The 24,005-nt window shown below is 34.8% G+C and overlaps 3 protein-coding genes and 1 non-coding gene across 5 annotated transcripts; all 4 read left to right on the top strand.

Annotated features, from left to right (window-relative positions):
- The first annotated feature begins 9,551 nt into the window (after positions 1–9,551).
- On the top strand, positions 9,552–13,728 carry LOC110791328 (zinc finger protein CONSTANS-LIKE 13). The gene is made up of 4 exons (XM_021996078.2): positions 9,552–10,385; positions 11,295–11,504; positions 12,524–12,804; positions 13,296–13,728. Exons 1-4 carry the CDS (start codon positions 9,804–9,806, stop codon positions 13,399–13,401), a joined length of 1,179 nt encoding a protein of 392 aa, XP_021851770.1. The 5' UTR covers positions 9,552–9,803; the 3' UTR covers positions 13,402–13,728.
- A 511-nt stretch (positions 13,729–14,239) lies between these two features.
- On the top strand, positions 14,240–19,046 carry LOC130463713 (uncharacterized). 2 transcript variants are annotated; one of them, XM_056832934.1, is made up of 7 exons: positions 14,240–15,694; positions 15,883–15,981; positions 16,818–16,925; positions 17,043–17,140; positions 17,327–17,390; positions 17,734–17,824; positions 18,660–19,046. In XM_056832934.1, the coding sequence occupies exons 2-7, from the start codon at positions 15,904–15,906 to the stop codon at positions 18,716–18,718; spliced, it is 498 nt and encodes a 165-aa protein (XP_056688912.1). In that variant the 5' UTR covers positions 14,240–15,694; positions 15,883–15,903; the 3' UTR covers positions 18,719–19,046. The 2 variants fall into 2 exon arrangements, with proteins under 2 accessions (XP_056688912.1, XP_056688911.1); XM_056832933.1 differs by having other exon boundaries at positions 14,242–15,694; positions 17,728–17,824.
- LOC130464749 (small nucleolar RNA snoR113) lies at positions 17,549–17,641 on the top strand. The gene has a single exon (XR_008925100.1). It is a non-coding gene; the product is annotated as a small nucleolar RNA snoR113 (small nucleolar RNA).
- A 3,525-nt stretch (positions 19,047–22,571) lies between the features above and the next one.
- Positions 22,572–23,497, top strand: LOC130463553 (uncharacterized). Its single transcript, XM_056832714.1, has 2 exons — positions 22,572–22,883; positions 23,489–23,497. Exons 1-2 carry the CDS (start codon positions 22,572–22,574, stop codon positions 23,495–23,497), a joined length of 321 nt encoding a protein of 106 aa, XP_056688692.1.
- Positions 23,498–24,005: the final 508 nt, after the last annotated feature.

Genomic DNA, 24,005 nt, shown 5'->3' with positions numbered 1-24,005 from the left:
GGGAATTTCGGATGGGGTGATGCATAAAATGGTAAAGAGGGAATTTTATTTAGATAAACTATATAGTATAACTTGGATAAGGTGAAAAAGGAACATATGATATTCCCTTAGATATTTATCTTTGTATTTGGACATTAAATAAATGTTCATTTTATATTATTAGTTTTATTCTTCTCAATAAGATTGCATATTGTAATATTTTATAATATACAAGTAGTAATTATCTTAATTGTTTTAGACTAATGGAGATATGAATATATGATGTAGGTATGATATTTATGCAATCAAAAAAGTGGTAGATTTGACAATAACGATCTTCTGAAACAAAAACTTGAAGTACTCTCGTATATGTTACTTTCCCCAGTTCCACTCTTTTGTTTAACAAATACAATACTAATTTTACGTTCTTACACTTGCTAATACGCTTGCTAATGTAAAATTTTAAACACATACAAAAAATAACTGGTTGTGAATTAAGTATGTCAATTTCATCTTAATAATAACGCGAGGAAGTTATGTAGAGAAAAAGATGCTTTATATTCTTTTTCTTTTCCCATCCCAAAAAAACAAATTTTTTATACAACAAATTTACCATTATATAGTGTATTATATTGGGAGGAGGTGAACAAAGATAAAGATGGAATATATTCAATTGTTGTTAAATTAATCAAGTGTCGAACTCGGAATCTATTTGGCCTTTGGGTAGCTCGTTTGTTACTCGTAGTAGAAAACTAGGAAAGTAAGGCCTTGTTCTTCAGAGCTGAACTGACTTAACTGAACTGAAATTAACTTAACTTAATTGAACCGAATAATAAATAATAAATTTAAAATTATTTATCATTTATGATTTATGATTTATGATATATTATTTATTACTCGGTATTTATTATTTATTTATTAACTATGAATTATTAATTATAGATAAATGTAATACTCCGTAATAATAACAATAACAATAACAATAATAATAATAATAGTAATAATAATAAATAAATAATAATAATAATAATAATAATAATTATTATTATTATTAGTTGAATTGAATTGAATTTAATAAAACTAAACTGAGCTGAACTGGACTGAACTAAATGCTCCTGAACTGAAATGCCAATTAAGCCAAAAAGAACAGGTCCTTAGTTGATTGGTCGGTTATCCAAATCTTTTTCCATTTATGCCTTAACTAATAAATATACGCAAGTATTCCATTCGGCCCGTTAGCAAAAACAAACTTGTTCATATGTCTAATTTTGCGAGAAACAACCTTTTATAATTTTTCTGGCAACTTCATACCTTAATTATTATTTTTTGCGAAAAACAATCTTAGGCCACTTTCGGGAGTTGACCGGCCTTTTTCCGACGTTAACTGTGGTGTGCCTGTCATGTGCCCGTCTTTTTGTTCTTTGAAAATTCGCCAAAATAGACCTTTTATATATTTGATTTTGCGAGAAATAACCTTTTATAATTATCTTTTGGCAATTTATAACCTTAAAAAAATTATTTGCTAGAAACAACCGTAGTAACCATTTATTGGTTCTCGCAAATTCAAACATATATAAAAGGTTTATTCTGACAAATTTTCCAACTAAAGAAAGGCGCATGTGTCCAGCAGCCATATTCAACCCCAGAAAAGGCTCGGTCAATTTCAAAAAGTGTACTAAGGTTGTTTCTCGCGATATAATATTTTTATAAGGTCCTAATTTGCTAGAAAAATGATAAAAGGTTCTCGTAATTAGATGTGTAAAAGTTTTTTTTTTAACAAAATTGTGTAACATTAACTATTACAAACTTTTAGGAAAGACCGTTTAACGGTTAGACTATTTTGTTGTCACCTAATAAAACTAATTAGTTAAGCACTGAACCAATTAGTTAAACAATGAAACTGGTTAGTTAAGCAATACGATCAATTAGTTAAGATTTTATGAGCTTTAGTTAATAATACGTTTGTTCAAAAATAATAACTATTCGATTCATAAATTTAACTATTTGTCTTTTATACCTTAACTATTTTGTTATTCAATTAGTTATGATTTTATTACTTTTAGTTATGTTTTACACTAGTTTAGTTAGTACCAAAAAAGTGGTCTAACCGTTAGACGGTCTTACACAAAAGCTTTTGATTAACTATTTATACAATATTAAAAGAGAGGTGATACAAACAATATTGTTGCCAAACTGGACCAATGGGAAATCCTCTCTCCCGGAATCGGATCAGAGGTGGGTTCCCACTCTAACTCGCTGGGTAAAGCTTAATTGTGGTATTTCTTTCACCAAGGAGTCAGAGTATGCAGGTGTTGCAGGCGTTTTCAGGAACATTAATAGGCAATGGCTGACAGGTTACTAAAGGAAATATATGTAGAGTCATATCCGTTCTACTGGGAGAAGTCACTACCATTTTGGAAGGGTTGAAATTTGTGATACACCAAGGGTGGTCCAAAGTCATTATACATTCAGATTCAGATTCAGAAGAGGCAGTGGACAGAGTTGTAGCGCATGATTATGTTTGTGATGTTAACTTAAATCTAATTATGCAATGCAGGGAACTTATATGTGGAATTGAACATTTCAAGCCGGAGCATGCGAATATAGGAAAACTAATCGTGCCACTGACATTTTGGCAAAGCTCTGTAGGACTTTAGATTGTAATAGTTTATTAGACAATGTGGTAACCATTTTACCTAATTTTCCTGTATTAGTGTTGGATGTAATTTTGGGAGAGAAACCTCCATGACTAATTGTAGCTACTTTTTTAAATTCTAAGGGGTCGTTTGGCTTGCACGGGGTAAACGGAATTGAATCAAGAATGAGATAGAAGGGGAATGGAAATCAATCCCTTTGATGTAATGGGTTGTTTGGGATGCTTTTATTCATTTTCACTCTCACTGCCCCTTCTGTTGCTCCCTGCCTTCTCTTGCTCCCTTCACCGCCCTCCCTCCCCCTTCTCTTGCTCCCTCCGCCGCCTTCTCTTGCTCCCTCCACCGCCCTCACTCTGCCTCTTATTTCCTCACAATTTTATAGATGAATTTGATGCTTAAATGGTCTAGTTCGACTATGGAAACCTCACATCTGATGATTCCATAGCCGAATTTGACCATTTCAAGATATGATTAGTACAAAAAAGGTAATTTTTCATTCTATTTCTTGTTTTTTCTTCATATTTATAGGTTGGGGTGGTTGCGGGTGGTAGTGGTGGGTTGGAGGGTGGTTGCGAATAGTGGTGGGTTTTCGTGGTTGCGAGGGTGGCAGTTGTCAGTTGTAGTGTTGCTTTGTTGGAGTTGGGTGGTGGTGTGGTGTATAATATATAAGTTGGTCAATGTAACACCCCGGCAATTCTCCTTTTTCTAAAACAACCCTTTTTACAAATATAACTATAGAGAATTATCAATGTATTATCGCCCGTGTGAAAACGTAACGGCTTATTCAGAATTTTGCAGCGAAAAACATAAAACTAACTTTTAGGTTTATAAATAGTCGATTACTTATTAAATCCAAAAACCAATCAACGAAAATAAGGAAATGTAAATAGTACGACAAGTTTCAAGTCCAAATTAACAAACCAAGTCACTTAGCAAAACAAAAATAAATACAAGCTCTCTAATCCCGATCCCAATGATGCATCATCTTCAAACTTGTAGATGGGCAACACTTATTGATCCTTAGAGACTGCTCACCAAAGATGGGTCATCACAGGATCAATAAGGCATAGCCATGATCAACACACACAAACAAAGCACGTAATCAGCAAAGTTGAGTACTACATACTAAAACAATAAAAATCCTAACATGATACTATTAAACATAAGCAAGGCTAACCAAAACATATTGACTTGAAGACCATACTTGACTGAACTAGACCTTTGTATCATTAACATTATTTTAATTGAAATAGTCAATGGACTGAGTTGTCTACTAGATATTTCTTCACTAAGGAAGACGAGGTACGGGCGCGACTCCGTGAACCCCAATGACCTGCGATATCGAGGGACTTTTGAATAAAATAGAACCGGTGATCAATCCGGCCCAGAGAAATCCATAGGCGACCCATGACCCCAACTCCTGATTGTCCGTCACTTTAGACGTGCACAGTCTAAAGCTATTGCTACTCAGTTTCACTTTACATGATTTACAAATTAAACTCTATTATGACTCAACAATCACATAAGTCGTACAATCAACAATTATTCTCCACTGTTTTATCTTGGAATTAAGTAAGTGATCACAGAGATGTCAATCAAGACTTATTCCAATTAATCCAACCTTTCCTTTAATACTGATCAACCCCACTATATGGGTATAAGGTTTCAACTTACTAAACAAGGTCCTCGGCCCTCATAAAGTAGTGAAAAGCTAAAAGGAAAACAACGAACAATCGATCTGAATCAATATATATAGTAATCTAATGTTCCCAACCAACATGTTCGCATCAATCATCTACTAACATGTTATAACTCTCTTAACGAAATATATATGTTCAACACGTCCATCCAACAATATTAAACATGTAATTCCAACATAACCAAGTTCATCAACAAATTTCAACATGATTCATCAAATAACACACATTCCAAGCACACAGGTATGTACGTACCTTATGTAAACACACTGATAGGTCACTTTAACGAATTCAAAAGTCGCATACAAAGAATTCTCCGCCTAAAAACAACCAATAAAATTCCCCAATCAATTTCCAACAATTTACAGCAATAATAAAGTACTCTAAGTACACCCTAAACATATTTTGAACCATCCCCAATATCGAAACTTAACTAAATAACCTCCAAGCATAATAACTATTAAACTAATGATCCCAAATCGTTCTAAACTCCAATAAAACATCCCTTTTAAAATTTCCAGCAATATAAAATAATTTCAAACGTCCACAAAACATAATCAACGTTCTTAAAATCATAAAAATAATATATAGCTTTAATAATATATAATCATTCTATTATGATTAAAGCCATTAAAACCTTAAAATTCATGCTTTAAATAATTAAAACTCTTATTTCAATTCAATTATGTAATCTGAAAATTAAATTATTAATTAAGCATAATATATAATCTGACAATCTAACTTAATCATAAAAACTTATAATTTATATTCAAGAAACATGAATTAAATTAATAAAACTTCATTAAAACCCTAACTTAAACGTAATTAACAAATCTGAAAATAATTAAATTAATTTCTACAACATATAATCTGAAAATTAGTAACTTTATTATATAATTCGTATAATCTGAAATCTATAATTTAAATCATAAAAACTATAACTTTAATTCAAGAAAACATAATTCGAATTAATATAACATGATTAAACCCTAACTTATATTTTAATCAACCAAAACTGAAAATAATTAGTTTATAATGTCAACACCAAATCTGAAAATCATATTCAAACCACAAAGATTATAAATTTAATTCAAGAACATAATTTAAATGAAAAAACTATAATTAAAATAATTTGTTACTTAGGTTTTAAGAAAGAGGAGAGAGTGGGCGGTCTGGGGCACGGCGGCGCGGCAGCGGCTGGGTTGGTGGTTGTTGTCGTGGGAGGCAGCCGGTCGAATAACACTGTGATTAAGGGCAGAAAGAGAAAGTATGAAGGAACGAAAGAGAACCAATCAAGAAAAGAGAACTGAAGAGAACAAGGAGAGAAGGGACGGTTACCGTGCGGCGGCGAGGCGGTGAAGCTTTCGCGGCGGCTGTGCTGGCGGCGAGGAAGAACTCATGGTGGTTGTATGGCTGGGCAAACAACAACGATTAAAAGAAAAGAAAAGAAATCGAAACCGCAGTGAAGGAGGAGGGCGAAAGAGGAGAGGAGAGTTACCGGACGATGGAGGAGGAAAGCAGCCGGTGGTGGTGGCTCGACGGCGGCGGCAACAAGCAAGCAAGGGAGAGCAGTTTACGTGAAAGCCTTGGAAGAGGGTTGGAGTCTTTTGTTGCTTAGTTTTCACATGAAGTTCAAAGAGGGTTTTGCTTTGTTGAATTTTTTTTTTTGTTTCACGTGCATTAGAGGTAGAGAAGGGATGAGGGAAGTTTTGGGTTTTATTATTTGGGCTAGAATTAGGAATTTAGTTTTAAGATTCGAATCCAAAACCGAATATGATCGTTTTCTAAGTTCAATCGATTTTCGTAATTCAAATTCTTTTCAACTTAAAATTCTAAAATTATTTTTGATTTCGTAAATCATTGAAAATATTAAAAATGCAGTAAAATAAATATACGCTAATTGTATATTTATTTCTAAAATTCGTAAATTCTTTATTAAATATACGTTAAAATATATAAATAAAATGTATAAAATTACGGGGGATTACAGTCAATGTTGGTTAAGGAAGATGAGTTGAAGAGGAGTTTGGGCCGGGGGTAAGGTTGATACCTTTGGGGGAGGGGGGGATCATAGTAGAGAAAAATTGGGGAATGAGAGGGGTAAAAGAGAATGATTCAAATGGATAAACAAACAACAACAAAGGAACTGTGAGGTATTGATACCCTTTTCCTTTCCTAAAGACCCTGAAACAAACGTCCCCTAATTTAATCCTTACTTTGCATAAAAGAAAAGTCATCGAACTACTACTGTGTTAACTAGGGGTGTTCATGGGTGGTTAACCGTCCCAAAACTTGATTCGGTTCGGTAACCGAAAATTTCTGTTCGGCATTTTCATCAACCATAACCGTGCCGTTTAAACCGGTTACCGTTTAAATGGTTAACGAAAAATCCATTTTTTTTGTTTCGGATCGCATTTATCGTATTATTTTTTTACAAATAATAACATTTCTAAGATCGAAACAAACAAAAACAAGTCCAAGCATCGTCTAAAATTACACAAGTTCATCAAGTTCAAACAAAATTACGAATTCACGTACTCTTGTTTCAAGAATGGACTAATGAGCGTAGAGCCTAAGAAGAAATTACACTAATTGGGCTAGTAATACACAAACAAATATTTATTGTTACTAAAATACTTTAACTATAATTTTGTGATTTTGTCACCTCCAACAAAATTATTTTGAATATTTTTAAAAAAAATTTAATTATCGGTTTTTTCGGTTAACCGTTTTGTCAAAAATTGTAACCGTTACCAACCCGTTTAACCGTTACTTTTGCCGGTTTGGTTACCGTAACCGTTTATGATATTTTTTCGGTTCGGTTTACCGCCCGTTTAGTCCGATTTTTTCGATTTTCGGTACGGTTTGCGGTTACGGTTTTTTATGAACACCCATGGTGTTAACATAATCACATGTCATACCCGAGTAGCTGAAAATGAATTTAAAAAATAGTAGAATACGTTTTAATTTTCACAAATACTTATTTAAAAGGTGGTGTACAAAATACGATTAACATTGTACATTGGAATAAAAGTTAACCTAAATGCTTAAAAGTTACCCGGTATAATGTAAAAGTTATACTGAGTATAATGTTTAGTGATACATTTTTCATTTTAATAAAAATATTCCTCCAAAATCACTAATAATGTATAAAGTTAATCATTTAATCCTTTAGACGGTTTATCCATCAATTTTTTTCATAATATAAAATTTAATTAAGTAATATTTAAATTACAAAAAATTGGGTAAATGTTATTCTGGTGTACAATAAAACTATAAAACTATTGTACATTTATACGTGCAAGAGATTTAGTTAAAATTTTACTACGACCGAAATTAATGGTTAAAGATTTAAGAATGACATAACTATTTTACTCGATAAAAAGTAACCAAAATTTTTATACAGAGTAATTCATAACCTCCTTTTCCAATTCGACTAAACCGGTTATAATATCTTTGGGGGAAATGTCTAAACAAATTAGGAATTTTTGTCATTTACCACCTTAGAAATACATCAATTTATCAATTACTACCTTATGAAAAAATTATTGATTTATTACGGAGTATCTTAAATTATTCAAAAGTTTAAGGTTTTTTTTGTCACTTAACCCAAACTGGGTCCAACTTTTCATCAAATGGAGGTCACTAACATACTTAGTTTTCTTCCTCTATTAGGACTCAGATTTTTTAAAGTTGGATTTCGAACTCAGATTAAAATCGGATCATTTCATCTCATATTGAGTCGGATTCAGACTATATTATTACTATATTTTTAACTAAAATTAATTCATTGATAAAAGTCACGACATCTACACAAGTGATTTGAAGTTATCAAATACATAACAAATAGAATCAAATAAAACTCTTTTCTGCAAAACTACGATCATTGCACACCGAACATCTTGTATACCCTCTTACATATCGATGTTTGATAGAACCTTCAACAATTGTGTCTTTTGATCTATTGTAGTTTTGAAATTAAATTAAATCAGATTACTTAATATCACAAAAGACATTATATAGAAAACGATCAGCGCTCAGGGTACTATATTTCACTCGGAGTAATAACATAATTATCCTATTATATGTCATTTTAATCTATCAATTGATGAGATAGAAGTAGTTATCGGATTCAGGCCGGATTTTCGGATCTTACGTAAACTTCACCTCCAGTTAAGTACAAACTAGTGTGTTGCCCGAGCGATGCATCGGGTTGGTACTTTGAATAATATATATTTGTTTGACTTTTTTTAAATAAAAAACTTGCATAAAAGAAAAATATTTTTATGTGTCGCAAATGGGGAAAAAATATTCAAATGCCACAAAATTACAGTTGATAAGTTATTTCTTTAACAAAATTTAAAGTGCCTAATATAACTATTGCATTGTGATAAGATTAGTAAAATTAATCACTCTTCTTTTAAGTTAAGTATATTTATATAGAGTAATAAAGCACAACGAATATTTGGCTAAGTTGGTAAGACTTATCATTTACTCCCTCCGTCCCAGATTAGTTGTTACACTTACCTTTACACAAAGTTTTAGGTGATAAGTGGTTGTTTGGTTATCAATTGTTATTTTATTGAAAAAGTAGATGTGATAGGAGTTAGTGGGGTATTTTTTTTAATTGAATGTGAGAGGGTGTGGGGACAGAAAAAAATTTAGTGGGAAGAGAGAGACAATATAATAATTGTGGGGTCATTCCTAATTTAGAAGTGTAACAACTAATCTCGGACGGACGAAAAAGGAAAGTGTAACAACTAATCTGGGACGGAGGGAGTATATACTTATTGGTCACAAGTTCAAATCTTTGTATTAACACATTTTTGTTGTAATGATGTTTGCTAAATATGTGACACGGCATAGTTGTAGTGCTAAAACAGTGTGACACATGACACGTATACTTTTTTAATATATTAGTATAGATTGTGAAAACAGATTTTATTGTCCAATCGAGTCGAAATCAAATCGATTTCTGACTATATTGGTATCACCTAATTGGCTAATTGGGAGGCAAGCATACACGCGTACTATGTTCCCCTAATCGAGTCCTACTGTCCTAGTGACAAGTGAGTAATTTTTTAATTTTTTTTTGTGGTGATGGAAACAAGTGAGTAATATTTAGCGGTAGATTAATGATTAATGACATCATATAAATATCATAAGAAGACGAAATTTGAATTAAACTCTACGTCGATGACTATTAAGTGGAGCGGGATCCATTGTACTAACTCACGATAAAAGTCATACCCAAATAACTCCAAATCAACTCTTTATACGTGATTCTACAACCTTCCTCTTACCAACCTACTTTTCCATGCTCTTTCTCCATTTCTTTATCTTATCTCATTTATTTCCAAGATTTCATTTGACAATTACACAGATTCACATACATTAGGGTTGATTCTCCGACACCCAAACAAAACAATTTTCTAGCCGTTTCTAAAAACCCCCATCAAAAACCCACAAAATCATGCCAAATTCTCCCCAAAATGATCAAACAAACACCCATAAACGCCTATGTGATTTCTGTACAGATTCAGTAGCGTTAATCTACTGCAGAGCAGATTCTGCAAAGCTGTGCTTGTCTTGTGACAGAGAAGTTCACTCAACAAACCAATTATTCACAAAACACACTCGATTTCAGCTCTGTGATGCATGTGATTCATCCCCTGCATCAATCTTCTGCCACACAGAAAACTCTGTGTTGTGTCAGAACTGTGACTATGAATGCCATAGCCGCCTTTCTGGAAGTTCTTTAAACCATGACAGGAGGCCTCTGGAAGGGTTTACTGGGTGCCCTTCTGTTGCTGATCTCTCTGTTTCAATTGGGTTTGAAGGGTTTGATTCTAAGTGTTTGAGTATCGGTGGTGAGAGTGATGCTGTTAGTAATAAGGGTTTGTTTTCTGGGTTAGATGAGGAGGGAAATGATGATGGGTTTTCTGATTTGTTTGTTTGGGATGTTCCTACTATGGTTAGTCTTGATGATTTGATTGTTTCTACTGATAGGCTTGATCATGGTTTTCAAGCTATGGTGGTGCCTCCTTTGCCTAAGGTTTGTGTTCTTTTTTCGGGTTTTATTGTTTGTGTGCGTGAGATTAATCAACATCGGATATTAACTCGGGCTTTCTGTTGGGTTTATACTTAATAGAGTAATGTTTTGTTTAATTTATGTTTCTATTAGTCTGTATATGGTGCTTTTATGAACTTTAATAGTTGGATGTGTAATTAATAAATGATCTTTTTGGTTGGTTTGTTCGATTTTGGTTGTATGTTGTTCAGTTGTTGGTCTATTCTTATTACAAATTGCGGCTGATTCTGTATTTCCTATTTCTGTAAATGTTATTATTTGAGGAATTGAGGTTGTTAGGGTAATATCCTTTAAATGGGAAGGCTGCATATGCCTTTCTTTATTTGGTTAGCCTTTAACCAGTAAGGATGTGTATGCCTTGTCCGAATCTGGACTCCTTATACATTGGTTAGGCTTTCACCAGTACAATTGCGTACACCTTGACTGAACCTGTATTGTTTGATAGGTTTTATTTGGTTTATGGGCAAATGAAGTATGCCAATTCTTTACTGTGCTAATCATGTTAGCTTTGAGTTGTGTGCTACTGTTTGTGGTATGTTTTAAAAAAAAAAGGTAGGAGTCCATTGATTATTTGCAAACCAATTGCCTGATCAGCATTACATATGGTATCTGAATGCTACCCTAGAGATGATGTGGGATAATTTGTTTGTTTCATTTTCTCCGAAGTTAAGCTTATGATTACTAACTAGGGAATGATTATATGATAAATAAAAGTCTATAACAATCAACTCAGGCATTCGGGTCAGAGATTATTTGTTTTATTTATTCTAGTGTTAAGAAAATTATGTGAAACATGTGGTTGCGTTTACCATTGAGGCATTTATAGTGATGTGAAGTTCTTCACTCATTGAGCAAATCTCTTCTATCTATCAGGACAGGAACCTATCTTGTGGGCAGCGCAAGCATGAGATACTTTATCAGCTTCGCGAACTAGCAAAGTCGGAGCCTGGTATACAACAAGATGTGAAACCCCGTGTTAACCACCACACTGTGGCTGATGAAGATGAAAAAGACTCCAGTATACAGCATAAATTTCAAACTTACCAACATGATGAGGAGCACCCCACTTTTAATGGGAATGAGGTATAAGCTGCTTCTGGATTTGTCTCCTGGCAATTTCTGCTTCCATTATATAATAAGTAAACAATGACATTCTATATCCTAGTTTATTGGGGCAGGGGAGGCTGATAATTATTTGTCACTATTTGATTTTAGATTCTAGATGCATTCTGTAGTTCATTCTATGCCAGATCATCAACATCCACCACCAACTCACTCAAATTGGTCACACTCGTGGCATATGTTTTCCGGGGATTAGGTGTGGTGGTGGTTTTTGGTCTTAAGTACGAAGTATATGCTAGCTTACCCCTGTCGTAATAGAGATTGGTACCAATCCACACTTGATGTGACATACCATTACAGCGAAAATCATGTATAGTTTCATGAGCAATTGCATTTAATCCATTGTGATCCAAATCCAAAGCAGTAAATTTCCTTGTTATGCTCTGGCTCATGTTTTTCACTAGGGCCCATCAGTCATCTAACATCATTTATGTTTCATCAAGAACTGTCTCTTTGATAGTCTCAACCAGGGTAGGATGACTATGTTTGTACCTTTCTATACCTTGCCAATGACAGGATCAAAACCGTATCATTGTTGTTGCCTGTTGGTGCTTAGATGTGAGATGAATTACTTTACTAACCTATTATAAACGGGGAGTTCTTGATTCTTGAAACTTCTTCAGTCATGTCTTAAAGTTGGCATTGGCAAGTTGAATATGTATCTGAATTATTTGAACTTTTGAACAATGAAGTACAAAGAAAAAGAGAGATGAAGGGTGAGTAACCACACGATCATCAAACTGGATTAAGGCATTATAGATGCTTTAATATACGTCAACCACCCTTAGTTGATATCCTGTAATGAGAAATGCACCGAAGAAAACATTACAGAATAAAGTATAGAAACTAAAGGATTAGCTAAAGCAAGCCAACAAAAATTTTCGACGTAATATCTATAGCTAGCACCTGTTCATGATATTTTGATGAAATATATATTTTACAAATGTGATCAATGATCCTCTTGTACTCTTCTCGTTCAGGAAAGCCCCTATACTTGGTACAATGGCACCGGTGAGGATGTAAATGACATATGCCTTTCCTCTGCCTTGTCGGGAAGCCATATTGAAGATAGTGCTTTAAATTCCAATACACCTTCAGATATGTGTAACAGTACAAATCTTACCACAAATGGATGGAATTCACAGCACCCCAACGGAAATGAATCAACGGGTTTCACTCAGAATGTTGCCACACGTGAACTTACTAGTGCAGAACGGGATTCAGCACTGTCGCGATACAAAGAAAAGAAGAGGACTCGGAGGTAACATATTTAGTATTGCCTTTTGATTTTCTTCGAGTCTTTAAGAGTCCTAAATTGTGTCCAAAGAGAATAATTTCTTAATGGTGGGTCAATTATTAATCACTGTCAATGATCTACTTCCAAGCTCAAGCAGAACTGAGAAATCGTTTTTTATCCCTGCCTCCTTAGCTATAGAAAAAGGTTAATGTTTTCATCTCATCCACTCCAACCAACAAATTGCGTGATTATCAGGAAATTGCTTGACTACAGATTTTGAATGATTCTCTTCACTATCTGACTTCAGTCCGAACCGAACCGAGAAGCTGGTCTAATCGAGAGTGAACTGTTATGTTTCCAGAACAGAGAACTAAGAGTTAAGACTAACAAAACTGCATGTGTCAGCTTCATAACTTCAAATAAATATCCTGATCATAAACTGGGACATGGGAAGGTTGTGTGTTCTGTACTTCTTTTATAGGGAAATAACCTTTTCTATGAAATGCAACCAACAGGTTTGAAAAGCATATCAGATATGAGTCGAGGAAGCTTCAAGCAGACAACAGAATAAGAATCAAAGGTCGCTTTGCTAAGGTAGTTAACCGTAAGAATCAGGCATGAGAACTGCATTGTGCAAGAGTCAAAAGAAAGCTCCAACTCAATGCTCAAAGCACAAAGGATCTCAGGTATTGTTGTTTGCTGCTGAGATCCGTCATTCTTTCACCTGAGCTGCGCTACAGTCTGTCAATGTTGATGTGTACGTATATGCTTCTGTTAATTACTGTAAAAGGTGCATAATCCTGTAAATTATTTGTAACCTACTATAAATGGTGGTGTGTAGTAAACATGTCATTTCAGCTGTTCCTGTATTGAACTGGTAGGGAGAAAAAAGAAGAAAAAAAAGAGAAAAAATACTTTGTATGAAATTTGGAACGCTTTCTCTCTTCACTGTCTTAATGTTTTTGCATTATCTAGTTCATGATATTGGAAGTAATGAGGAAATAGCAAGTTGTGGGACGGCCTTGAGAGTTGAATCCCCTTTCCTTTGTGATAAAAATCTGTAATTTCAAGGCCAACCACAGACATCCCTAGGAGTCGAATGTGTATAACAGATCAACAGCTTCCCTTGTTAAGATTATTCTTCTGTATTCCTTGGTTAAGCATATGTGCAGCCTACCCGTTATAAATACAAGCTAAGCACCCAATGGCCCGCTCGGTATCGTTTTTTGTTTACCAAAATATGAAAACCACAAAAAGTAGCTTTCAGTTTTTTGTTGTCAGTTTTCAAATTTAACATGATTACTATAAGTATGATTATTTTTAGTTCATGTTCAATATAAAACACGTCTTATACAACCAAAAAATCAAAAATTGAAAACTGACAATGATATCGAAGAGTCCTAAGCTATTATGACAAATACAAAACTCCTAAACATAAATGATACAAAACGCCTAAATATGAATGACAATATACTTAACGCCTAAACAGTTAAGGAAACTAAATTGCCTAACATGTATGACAGAATATTTACAATATCCTAATTACACTATACCCCTTCTAATACTTCCCCTTAAGTTGGAGCATGAAATTCTTGAATGCTTAACTTGCGTAGGAGTAACAAAAAATGTGGTTTACCAAGAGCTTTGATAAAAATATCCGCAAGTTGATTTCCCGTGCGAATGTAAGGTGTCAAAATATTACCCGACTGAATCTCATCCCCTGCAATATGACAATCTATTTCAATGTGTTTAGTTCTTTTATGAAAAATTTCAGAAAATAATATATTTCAACCATTTTAGTTCACATATAGTAGTCGCCATTGAGCGATACTCTGCCTCAGCAGAAGAATGAGACACAGTTGGTTGTTTCTTGGTTTTCCAAGAGATAAGGGGAGGAGCCAAGCAAAACAAAGTAACCTGTTAACGAACGTCGAGTCATAGAACAACTCGCCCAATCACTATCACAAAAACCATATATTTGCAAGTTACAATTTCTTCGCAAAAGTACTCCTTGACCGGGACAACCCTTTAGATATCGTAGTACTCGTAAAGCGGCTTCCCAATGATCCACCTTCGGCGCGCCCATGAACTGTGCCAAATTGTGTACGGAATAGCACAATTTAGGATGGGTTATGGTCAAGTAAATAAGACAACCAACAAGGCGCCTATACTTCTCCGGTTCAGAAAATAAACCCCCCTCACTTCGTGCCAGTTGATGATTTTGTTCCATCGAAGTTGGGCTTTGCTCCCAACAAACTTGCTTCACTAATAATATCAAGAATATATTTCCGCTGATTAAGAAATAATCTCATTGCCACAGGCCACTTCTAATCCAAGGAAACTAGTCTTATATGCACGCGATGCGTGCGAATATAAGAACAAATTTGTGTTATTACATATAAACCTGAAATAACATGTAAAGAATATAATATAAATGCGATGCGTGCGAATATAAGAAACATATAAGTTAGATATAATCGAACACATATAAACAGATTGATTAAAATGATAAGAATTTATTTAAGGGGCTAAGATTGATTAAAATACTTCTTTGGTTGTCATTATATTCTCTATTGTATAAGAGTGGAGGGTATTTTAGTAATCCAAGGGGAACACGAAAAGTGGATTTACCAAAATAACCTCACCTCTTCATCTCTATTATATAAGCCAAGAGCTGAGGGCTTTTTCGTAACTTAACTTTTCGTGTCCCCAGCCAAAATTACCAAAACACCCTTGAAGTCGTTGATGCTGCTCGCTGACCCCCTATCTCTTGCACTCTTTTCTCTCTCCTCGCATTTCAGAGGCGATTTGTGTCCTCTCTCCCCTCTCGCACGTTTCTCTCTCCTCGCGTCTCCATTGTCGTCGTTTTAGGGTTACATTTCCTCGCCGAATCGCGTCCCAAATCAGCATTCAGGTAGTTTTTTTGCGATTTTTTTTCATCTCTCTGTCTTTAGCTGAATTGGTTTTCAAGGTTTTGTATTTTCCGATAATCGGAACCCACCGTTCACCAAAGTCGTCCGATAATTGGGTGTTTTTGTTGGTTCTTTTTGGTAATTTGTTTGATTTTGATGGAGTTTGTTGTATTGAATGGAGAAATTTCAGAAATTTGGGTTGATTTGGATCATGATGGTCGGATTGGTGGTGCCGAAGCCCGTCACTTTTTTTCAAGGATCTGGCTTGAATAAACAAGTTCTTGCCCAGGTTTTGCTCCTTTTCACTACTACCTTTTTAAGGTTTAATATTGTATGTTTGATAAGATGTAATTTCCAGGGCATTTCTGTGAATTGGGATTGTTTTTTCATAATGTGATGCTGAATTTTCGTTGTTTTACTAAGGATTCCAAGTTATTATTCAAAACTTGGATCTTAGTTGTTTTTAGAATTTGATTAAAATGTGTAAGATTGTGATTGTGTTCTGATTGGCAGGTAATTATTAAATTCTTTTTTTGTTGATCTGATTTCGAAATTTTCATATAATACTTCAATTGATTGGTTTCAATTGATTTTGGATTAAATTACATTAATTAGCTAGACATAAATTCAATCTCAATTTAGTAACTTAAATTTGATTTGGAGTTAACCTTTCTGTCTATTTCCTCCAACTTTAAGATTTTTCGGTTTAAATTTGATTGATTTAGTCCAAAGTACACCTAATATTTGTAGTTTGATTGATTTGGTTATGTGTCAATAGCTTGATTGAGTTTGTAGTTCACATTTGTGATGTTTTGGTGATTGGGGTATTAATTTTATGCATCTGAAATAATTGTAGAATGCTAAATTTGATTTTTCTGTCTTGGGTAACCTGTCTCACGACTCTGGTGGTTGTCAAGCTCTTAGTAGTAGGTTGGGAGAAGACAACTTCATATTGAAGTGGTGTAGGATAATGAGAAGTTAGTTCAAGACTTTCCTGTGTAATTGTTTCTGCTTGATTATTTTGAATTAGGAGTGAGTTATCGTCTTACTTTTGTTGTCTGATCTGGCTGAGTGGATGAAATTTATTATCACAATTAATTAATATCATTATATTGTTTTGTTTAGGTACCCGTTATGGTGCCAATCTGCGTAAGCAGATTAAGAAGATGGAGGCGAGTCAACACAACAAGTACTTTTATGCGTGGAAATGCTTCTTCTGCTCTATGTTCTGAGGTATTAGGAGTACTTAGTTTGATTCAAATTCATCCCTTTCAAATATTTCCTTCACATTGTAGTTTAATGTTTATGACAATGTCACTTAATAGAGATATCTTTTGGTCTAATTGTCAGTATTTCAACAGCAAACCCTATGCGTGCGATCCATCAACTTTTCCAATATATCCACCTAACAAAGAAATTGATGCAAAAGGTCGTGATGATGCTAGAAGGTAATGTTTTCTTCTTAATTTCACCCTTTGATAAGGAGTTAGACAGTACTCTTAAACATTCAACTATGATATATGCCTTTAAAGCTCCCTTTTTTGGGCCGTTTGTTTTTATTTTTCCCTTAATTTTTAGTTTGAGTTATAAATTTGAGGAATTATTTGATTTTAGTTGATCATTTTATTATGCAGTAATACTTCAGAGATGAACGATTTGAAAGCTGGGGCAGAGCTGCTTGATATTATTCTTTCAAAGGTTAATTCTTTTATGATAATCTTTATTTATTTCCTTTATTTTCTGTGTGATTATTTTTAAAATATTGATAATTATTAAAATATCAGGCTTTACTATGATTATTATTGAAATTGTATGGTCTGATTCAATGCAATTCAATGTTGTTATACCTAAAATGTTGGCTATGATGAATAAAAGGCCGGACTTACGGCTGCCCCCTTAATTGGGTTTGGTAGTGATGATTAAGTCTGAGTATATGTTTTCTATGCCAGATTTATTTTGGTTTTTGATGTCGATTTTTTATTTTGAATTCTTGGATTAATGATTAGGATTATTTAATAAACCCTTTCATGAATAGCTTCAGCATAATTTGAGAGAGGGGAAACATACTTGGGTTGCACCAATACGGATTTCCGGCTACTCTTGCTTTCCTCATTGTCTATTTGGGTTTTCAGGTATGTACGCCGACTTCTCTTTAATTACTAAAATTCAGTCACTTCATATTTGAATTTTTGAATTAATTTGTGATTTTTTCTGATTTTGTGTGTGATTATTTTCTGAATTTATGAGTTAATTTATGGTTATTTCTGAATTTTTGAATTAACTTGTGATTTGAAATAAAGAGATACTTTAGACATTTATCAATTAGTGAGGAGAGACATATGCTAATACGTTGTATACCATTTGATTATTTGAAGAAAAGAAGACAGACAAACTATATGCAATGCATTTCCTTGAACAAAACAATAAAGCAACCCTGCTTATGTATAGGTAACATCCATTTTCTACCACGATTCACATCAATTAAAGTGAGATTAGTATTCAGCTTCCGTTTAACCAACAACGTGTTGTACTGTAATAGGAGTAACTCGATGCAATTAAGGTTTACAGTTAAGCTTTAACTTTAGGTCGCGATTCAGCATCTGATGTTGGGTATGACAATGAAATCAGTTCAGACCAATAGTCCATGCTACCATCCTTTTCAGATACTGTATTACCAACATACTTCACCTTCTATGATTTATTAGGTGAATCACATAGCATTTCAGGTGACGAATAAGATAAAGCTATGGGTGATTTTCGGGTCGCATCTCTAACACTATCCTTCACAAGCATATTCTCAGCCGTATAATTTCATAATTTGGTGTTGCTAATCATGCATGCATCTCTATCTCTTTGCTATATGATAATCCAGATTTCATTCTGTTTATTGGATGAGAATGTATTAGCTAATCAACCTATGCAGAATTTCGTTGAGCTAATCTCATGCATGTTTACTCAAATTTCTAGCCACAAAGCTCTGTTGCTGCTGCTGCTGCTCACTCTGCTCTGCTGCTGCTGTTGCTTAATCTGCCCACTCTGCAAGAAAGCATGCAATTCTGGTTCAACCTGCATCAAGAACTTAGGAAGCATGCATTATGTTCTAGAGTAAATTATTTGCATATTCAATTATTTGTTAATCATGCTGTCATTTGGTTGATTGCAAGCTTTGCTCTGAAAAAAGTTGTAGAGTGTTTTTCGAAGAGTTTGAAGTTCATAAATAGGGTTAATGATGAAATTTTGGAATTTATATTTTGGTACTAAGATTTAGATTCTTTGTCATGTAAACGTATGATTACTCTGTTTCACTATTTAGATGTATAACCTTAATTTTTTAAAATACGAACTTTGTGAACATTTTTTTTTATTCTAATGTTTATATTTAGTGGATGTAATACAATTTTAAAGTTTTTATATAAATTCGCACGCATCGCATGCATAAAATACTAGTAGATATATGTAATACCCCGGAATTTTAAATTCGATTTATTAAAATTAAATATATTTATTAACTTGATTTCATTTTTAATTAAATTACGAATAATCGAATTTCGTTATTTTAATCGTCTTTGCGATTTATTTTAAACGATAAATTTATAAACTGAAATTATTTATTTTCGTTAACGATAATTTATTTATTTTAAGGAATTATTTCTAATTAAACATTTTATTACAAAATTCTGAATTTTTGCCAAATATTGTGAATTTATTATAAAAAAAAAAAAAAAAAAAAAAAATGAAAATGTCAGCTTTATTTTCTTGCTCCCCACGCTCAAACCAGGAAGTCAACTTCCTTCCTTCTCCTTTTCCCTCAAATCTGATACACATTCATTGCCAAGTTCAAATTGGATTCTTACTCCTTCCCTTTACAAATTCAACAATCAGAGATCAATTTCCTCAACCAAAAACCAAAATCAAAAACTCCAATTCCACTCCCCTCCTCTTCTCTGATTCGATTACCACCTTCGACCACCACCACCACAACGAACCACCTTCGACCACCACCACCCCAACAATCACCTTCGACCACCACAACACCCTCCCCTGCTCTCTCCTCCTCCCGCGTCCCCTGCCTCCTTCTTTCTCCCTCCTCTTTCGCCCCACGCCACCACCACAACCACCGCACCACCATCACCACCTTATCCCTCCGATAACCACCAGCAACCGCGTCCACCTCAACCACCGCCCAGAACCACCCTTTCGTACTCGCTCTCCCTCACAACCCTCCCCTGCTTCCCCTTCATTTTCGCACTCCCTCCTCCCCTCGCCTGGACCACCACCGCAAACCACCGCCCTCACCGTCGCCTTCCGGCGCTGCGTCGCCCAGCCAGACGCCTCCCCCCCCCCTTCCCTCCTTCCTCCTCGTGCCCTCCTTGCTCCGCTTCCCCTGTTTCGGCCCCCTTTCCCCTTCCCCTGCTCGTGTTTCTTTTTCAGAAAACCAAACCAATTAAGTTTCAATTTGAAACTTAATTGATCCCCCTCAAACCATTATTGAGTTGGGCCATTCCAATTGGGCCTTTGGGTAAGATAAAGCCAAATTGTTATTTCAGATTTGCTAAATTATTAATTTTCATGTTTTAATACATTTTATGAATTAATTATTTACTAATAGATTGTTATTATTTTTCAGATTTAATTATCGATTTTACTAAAATAAATTAAAGGCTTTATTTAACAATAATGAAATTCAAATGAAAATCGATTTATGAATATAAATATATATTTCGATTGAAATTTCGATTAATAATATTTTCAATAAATTTCGAAATTATATTTTTATTAAAATTCATTATTTATTCATTACTTCTAAATTTATTTATAAACTATTGATTTTAGATTATTTATCGATTTAATACTAATTCAATGATTTAATATTTTGAAAGAAATTGGACTCGGAGCTCAGGGCGAACGAACCAAGCGAATTCCTTAGCAAAATCGCGGAAGTGAGGTAACGGCTATTGCTAGTACCCGCAATCCCTTTATAAATATGATTTATGAAATTATGATGTTATGATTGAATTTATGAATTAAATGTTTTGATGTGTTTTATGGATTGTGGGATGAAATATGATTTGTTTGAATTGTTTATTATAATATGATTTGATTGAGTTTTCTCATAAAATTATGTTTATGCAATGCTTTGAAAGAAATAATATGTTTATTGATCCCAGGATCAAAATGATGTTTTATGAGCTAAATGAGTTATGTTATTTCGAACTGAAATACAAGCCAAGGCTTAGTAAAAATACATAAAACATGATAAAATGAAAGTGAAAGACCTGGTTTGTCTGGCGGTATATAAACTACCATCTTCCTATCTATCGGTCCTGCATGCACCACGGACACATGTCCACCCATGGATTACGAGCCCAGGCTCCCATGGTTTATGAGCCCAGGCTCAGGGCCCAGGCCCCATGTTACGATGAGCCCAGACTCTTATGGGCCCAGGCCCAGTGGAGAATTCCTTCACGGTTCGTACTTGCCGACAACTAGCATGTTAAATTGCAAAGTTTATGAATGAATTAAATATGATGTTTTGTTAAATGTTTTAACCCTTCTATTCTCCCTGTGTTATTAAATAAAATGAATCGAAATGAATTTATGCTGCTAGAATGGTTCGTTACTGAGTCTTCGGCTCACCGTTTTGTTTTCCATTTTAGGTACTGCGGGGATCGATGGAAACGAGTAGAGGCGAGGAGTTTCACTTTAATATTATCCACCTAGTTTATGTTTACGGTTCTAATAGTTTAATAAGTTTTAATTAAAGACTTTAGTAAGTTATGTACTTTCATTTTGGTAATATAAAGGATTATATATATATATATTTTTTGGAGTATTTAAAGGCTTATGATTGATGTTTGCCTTGTAATTTTCGAAAAGGAAGTTACGGCAGGTAATGTCCCGACCAATTAGGTTAATTCCGCTGCTAATTATGTGTTAATTATTGAAATAGAGGTCGGGGCGTTACAGTTTGGTATCAAGAGCAAAGGTTCTGGACCATAAGTGCTAAACCTTACGGGTTTTGGCACGAATAGAATTCATTAGGCTTTAAGTGAAGAATTTTAAGGAGTGAGTTAAAAAGAATGTTCTAAAATCTTGCTAAGTTAAAATGAATATGAGTGTGAGTGTAGGAACGGGATCAAAGGGTTTATTTTATATTATTATTTCGCTTCAATCTGATAAGATATGTTATGCAGAATGTCGACCATTGATGCTATCAACGATGTTACCAACGGAGCTCGCAACGAGCATCATGTTCACGATGATAACGACATTACTCACGAGGAGTATGTCCATGTTAATGGCCATGAGGAAAGGATGGAACGATTGGAAAATGTGAGTGCAATGTTGGCCGAATTGGTCCATGATTCTCGGAAAAAGAAAGATGTTAGTGGGAACGAGAGCGCAACGATGTTCAAGAACTTTTCGTCGCTTAACCCACCATCCTATGATGGCAAGCCCGATCCAGTTGAGTTCGAGGATTGGATAAGTCGCATTGATCAGTTGTTTGAAACCCTGCAATGCCCTGAGAAATGGAGAGTTGATTTCGCAGTGTTCTACTTGACGGGTCAAGCAGGATTATGGTGGAAAGTTAACAAGGAACGAAAGAATGGGTCTGGATTTGGTTGGAACGAGCTACAAAAGTTAATGAGAGACAAGTTTTACCCACCATCCCTGAGGAAACAAAAAGAAGATGAATTTCTACACTTGCAACAAGGAACAATGAGCGTGTTGGAATACGCAAATAAGTTCATGGAGTTGTCAAGGTTTGCACCAGACCTGGTGTCGACAGAGCAGTCCAGGATGAACCGTTTCGAGCGAGGCCTGCACCTTAAGTACCAGGATAGGTTGTCCACTCAGAGGTTTACTTCATACCAGGATATGGTTGATATTGCAGCTAATGTAGAGAGAGTGGTCCTGCTTCGAGAAGCGAAGAATGTTGGGTATAAAAGGAGAAATGGAAACCAGAGTCAAGGAGGAGCAAAGAAGCCTAACCAAGGCTATCAGGGAAACCAAAGGAGGAACGATGTTGGAAACAAAGGACAAGGTTATCGTGGAAACCAGAATAATAGGGCGCAAGAATGTGCCAAATGTGGGAGAAGAGGCCACATCGAGAGTGAATGTCGTGTAGGATCGAACACTTGTTTTCGATGTGGGAGCCATGATCATTACATCAGAGATTGTCCGAAGCAGGTAACCCCAACCACGAGAGGACCAGTTTCAACTAACAACGATCGTAGTCGGAACAACAACAACACAGGAGGTTCAAACCGCAACCCACCCCGACCACCGCCAGCTGGAAGAGTTTTTGTGATGAGACAGGATGAGGCAGATGAGAATGATAATGTTATCACCGGTACCTTCTCTATCCATTCTTTAGCAGCCCATGTTCTTTTTGATTCTGGAGCTTCACATTCCTTTATTTCTCCATTGTTTGCAAAATATTTAAATTTGAAACCATCTTGTGACTTTCATGCTATGAGTATTTCCCTTCCTAGTGGAGAAATTGTGAAATGTAGAACCATGTATAAGGATTGCCCTATTATAATAAAGAAAGTTGAGTTTCGAGCAGACTTAATAGCTTTTGACCTATCTGAATTTGATGTAATCTTGGGAATGAATTGATTGACTAAGTATGAAGCTAACCTTAATTGTTCGAGGCAAAGTGTGACCCTTATAACGCCAGATGGAGATAGAGTTTCATTCCATAAGTTAGTAAGAAAACCAACGATTCAAATTGTCCATGCTTTGAGAGCACGTAAAATGATTGAGAGTGGTTTATCTGGTTATCTGTGTAGTGTTATTGACTTAAATACCTCTGGATCTTCCATTACCGACATACCTGTTGTTTGTGAGTACCCACATGTTTTTCCAGAAGAAATACCTAGTATGCCCCCACCAAGAGAATTAGATTTCAGCATTGAATTAATTCCAGGATCCACCCCTATTTCTAAGGCACCATATAGAATGGCACCAGCTGAGTTACAAGAATTAAAGAAACAATTAGATGAGTTACTTGAAAAAGGATATATTCGACCTAGTGTTTCACCTTGGGGAGCCCCTGTCCTGTTTGTAAAGAAAAAGGACGGAACTATGAGGTTATGCATAGATTATCGAGAGTTAAACAAGATTACTATTAAGAACAAGTATCCCTTACCCCGTATTGATGATTTGTTTGACCAACTTCGAGGTGCAAAAGTGTTTTCTAAGATTGATTTGAGGTCAGGTTACCATCAACTTCGAATTAAACACGAGGATTTCCCAAAGACAGACTTTAGAACTAGATATGGTCACTATGAGTTTGTTGTGATGCCT

The sequence above is a fragment of the Spinacia oleracea genome, chromosome 6 (assembly GCF_020520425.1).
Source record: "Spinacia oleracea cultivar Varoflay chromosome 6, BTI_SOV_V1, whole genome shotgun sequence".
NCBI classification, from domain to species: Eukaryota; Viridiplantae; Streptophyta; class Magnoliopsida; order Caryophyllales; family Amaranthaceae; genus Spinacia; species Spinacia oleracea.
This window is presented reverse-complemented; position numbering and strand designations above follow the sequence as displayed.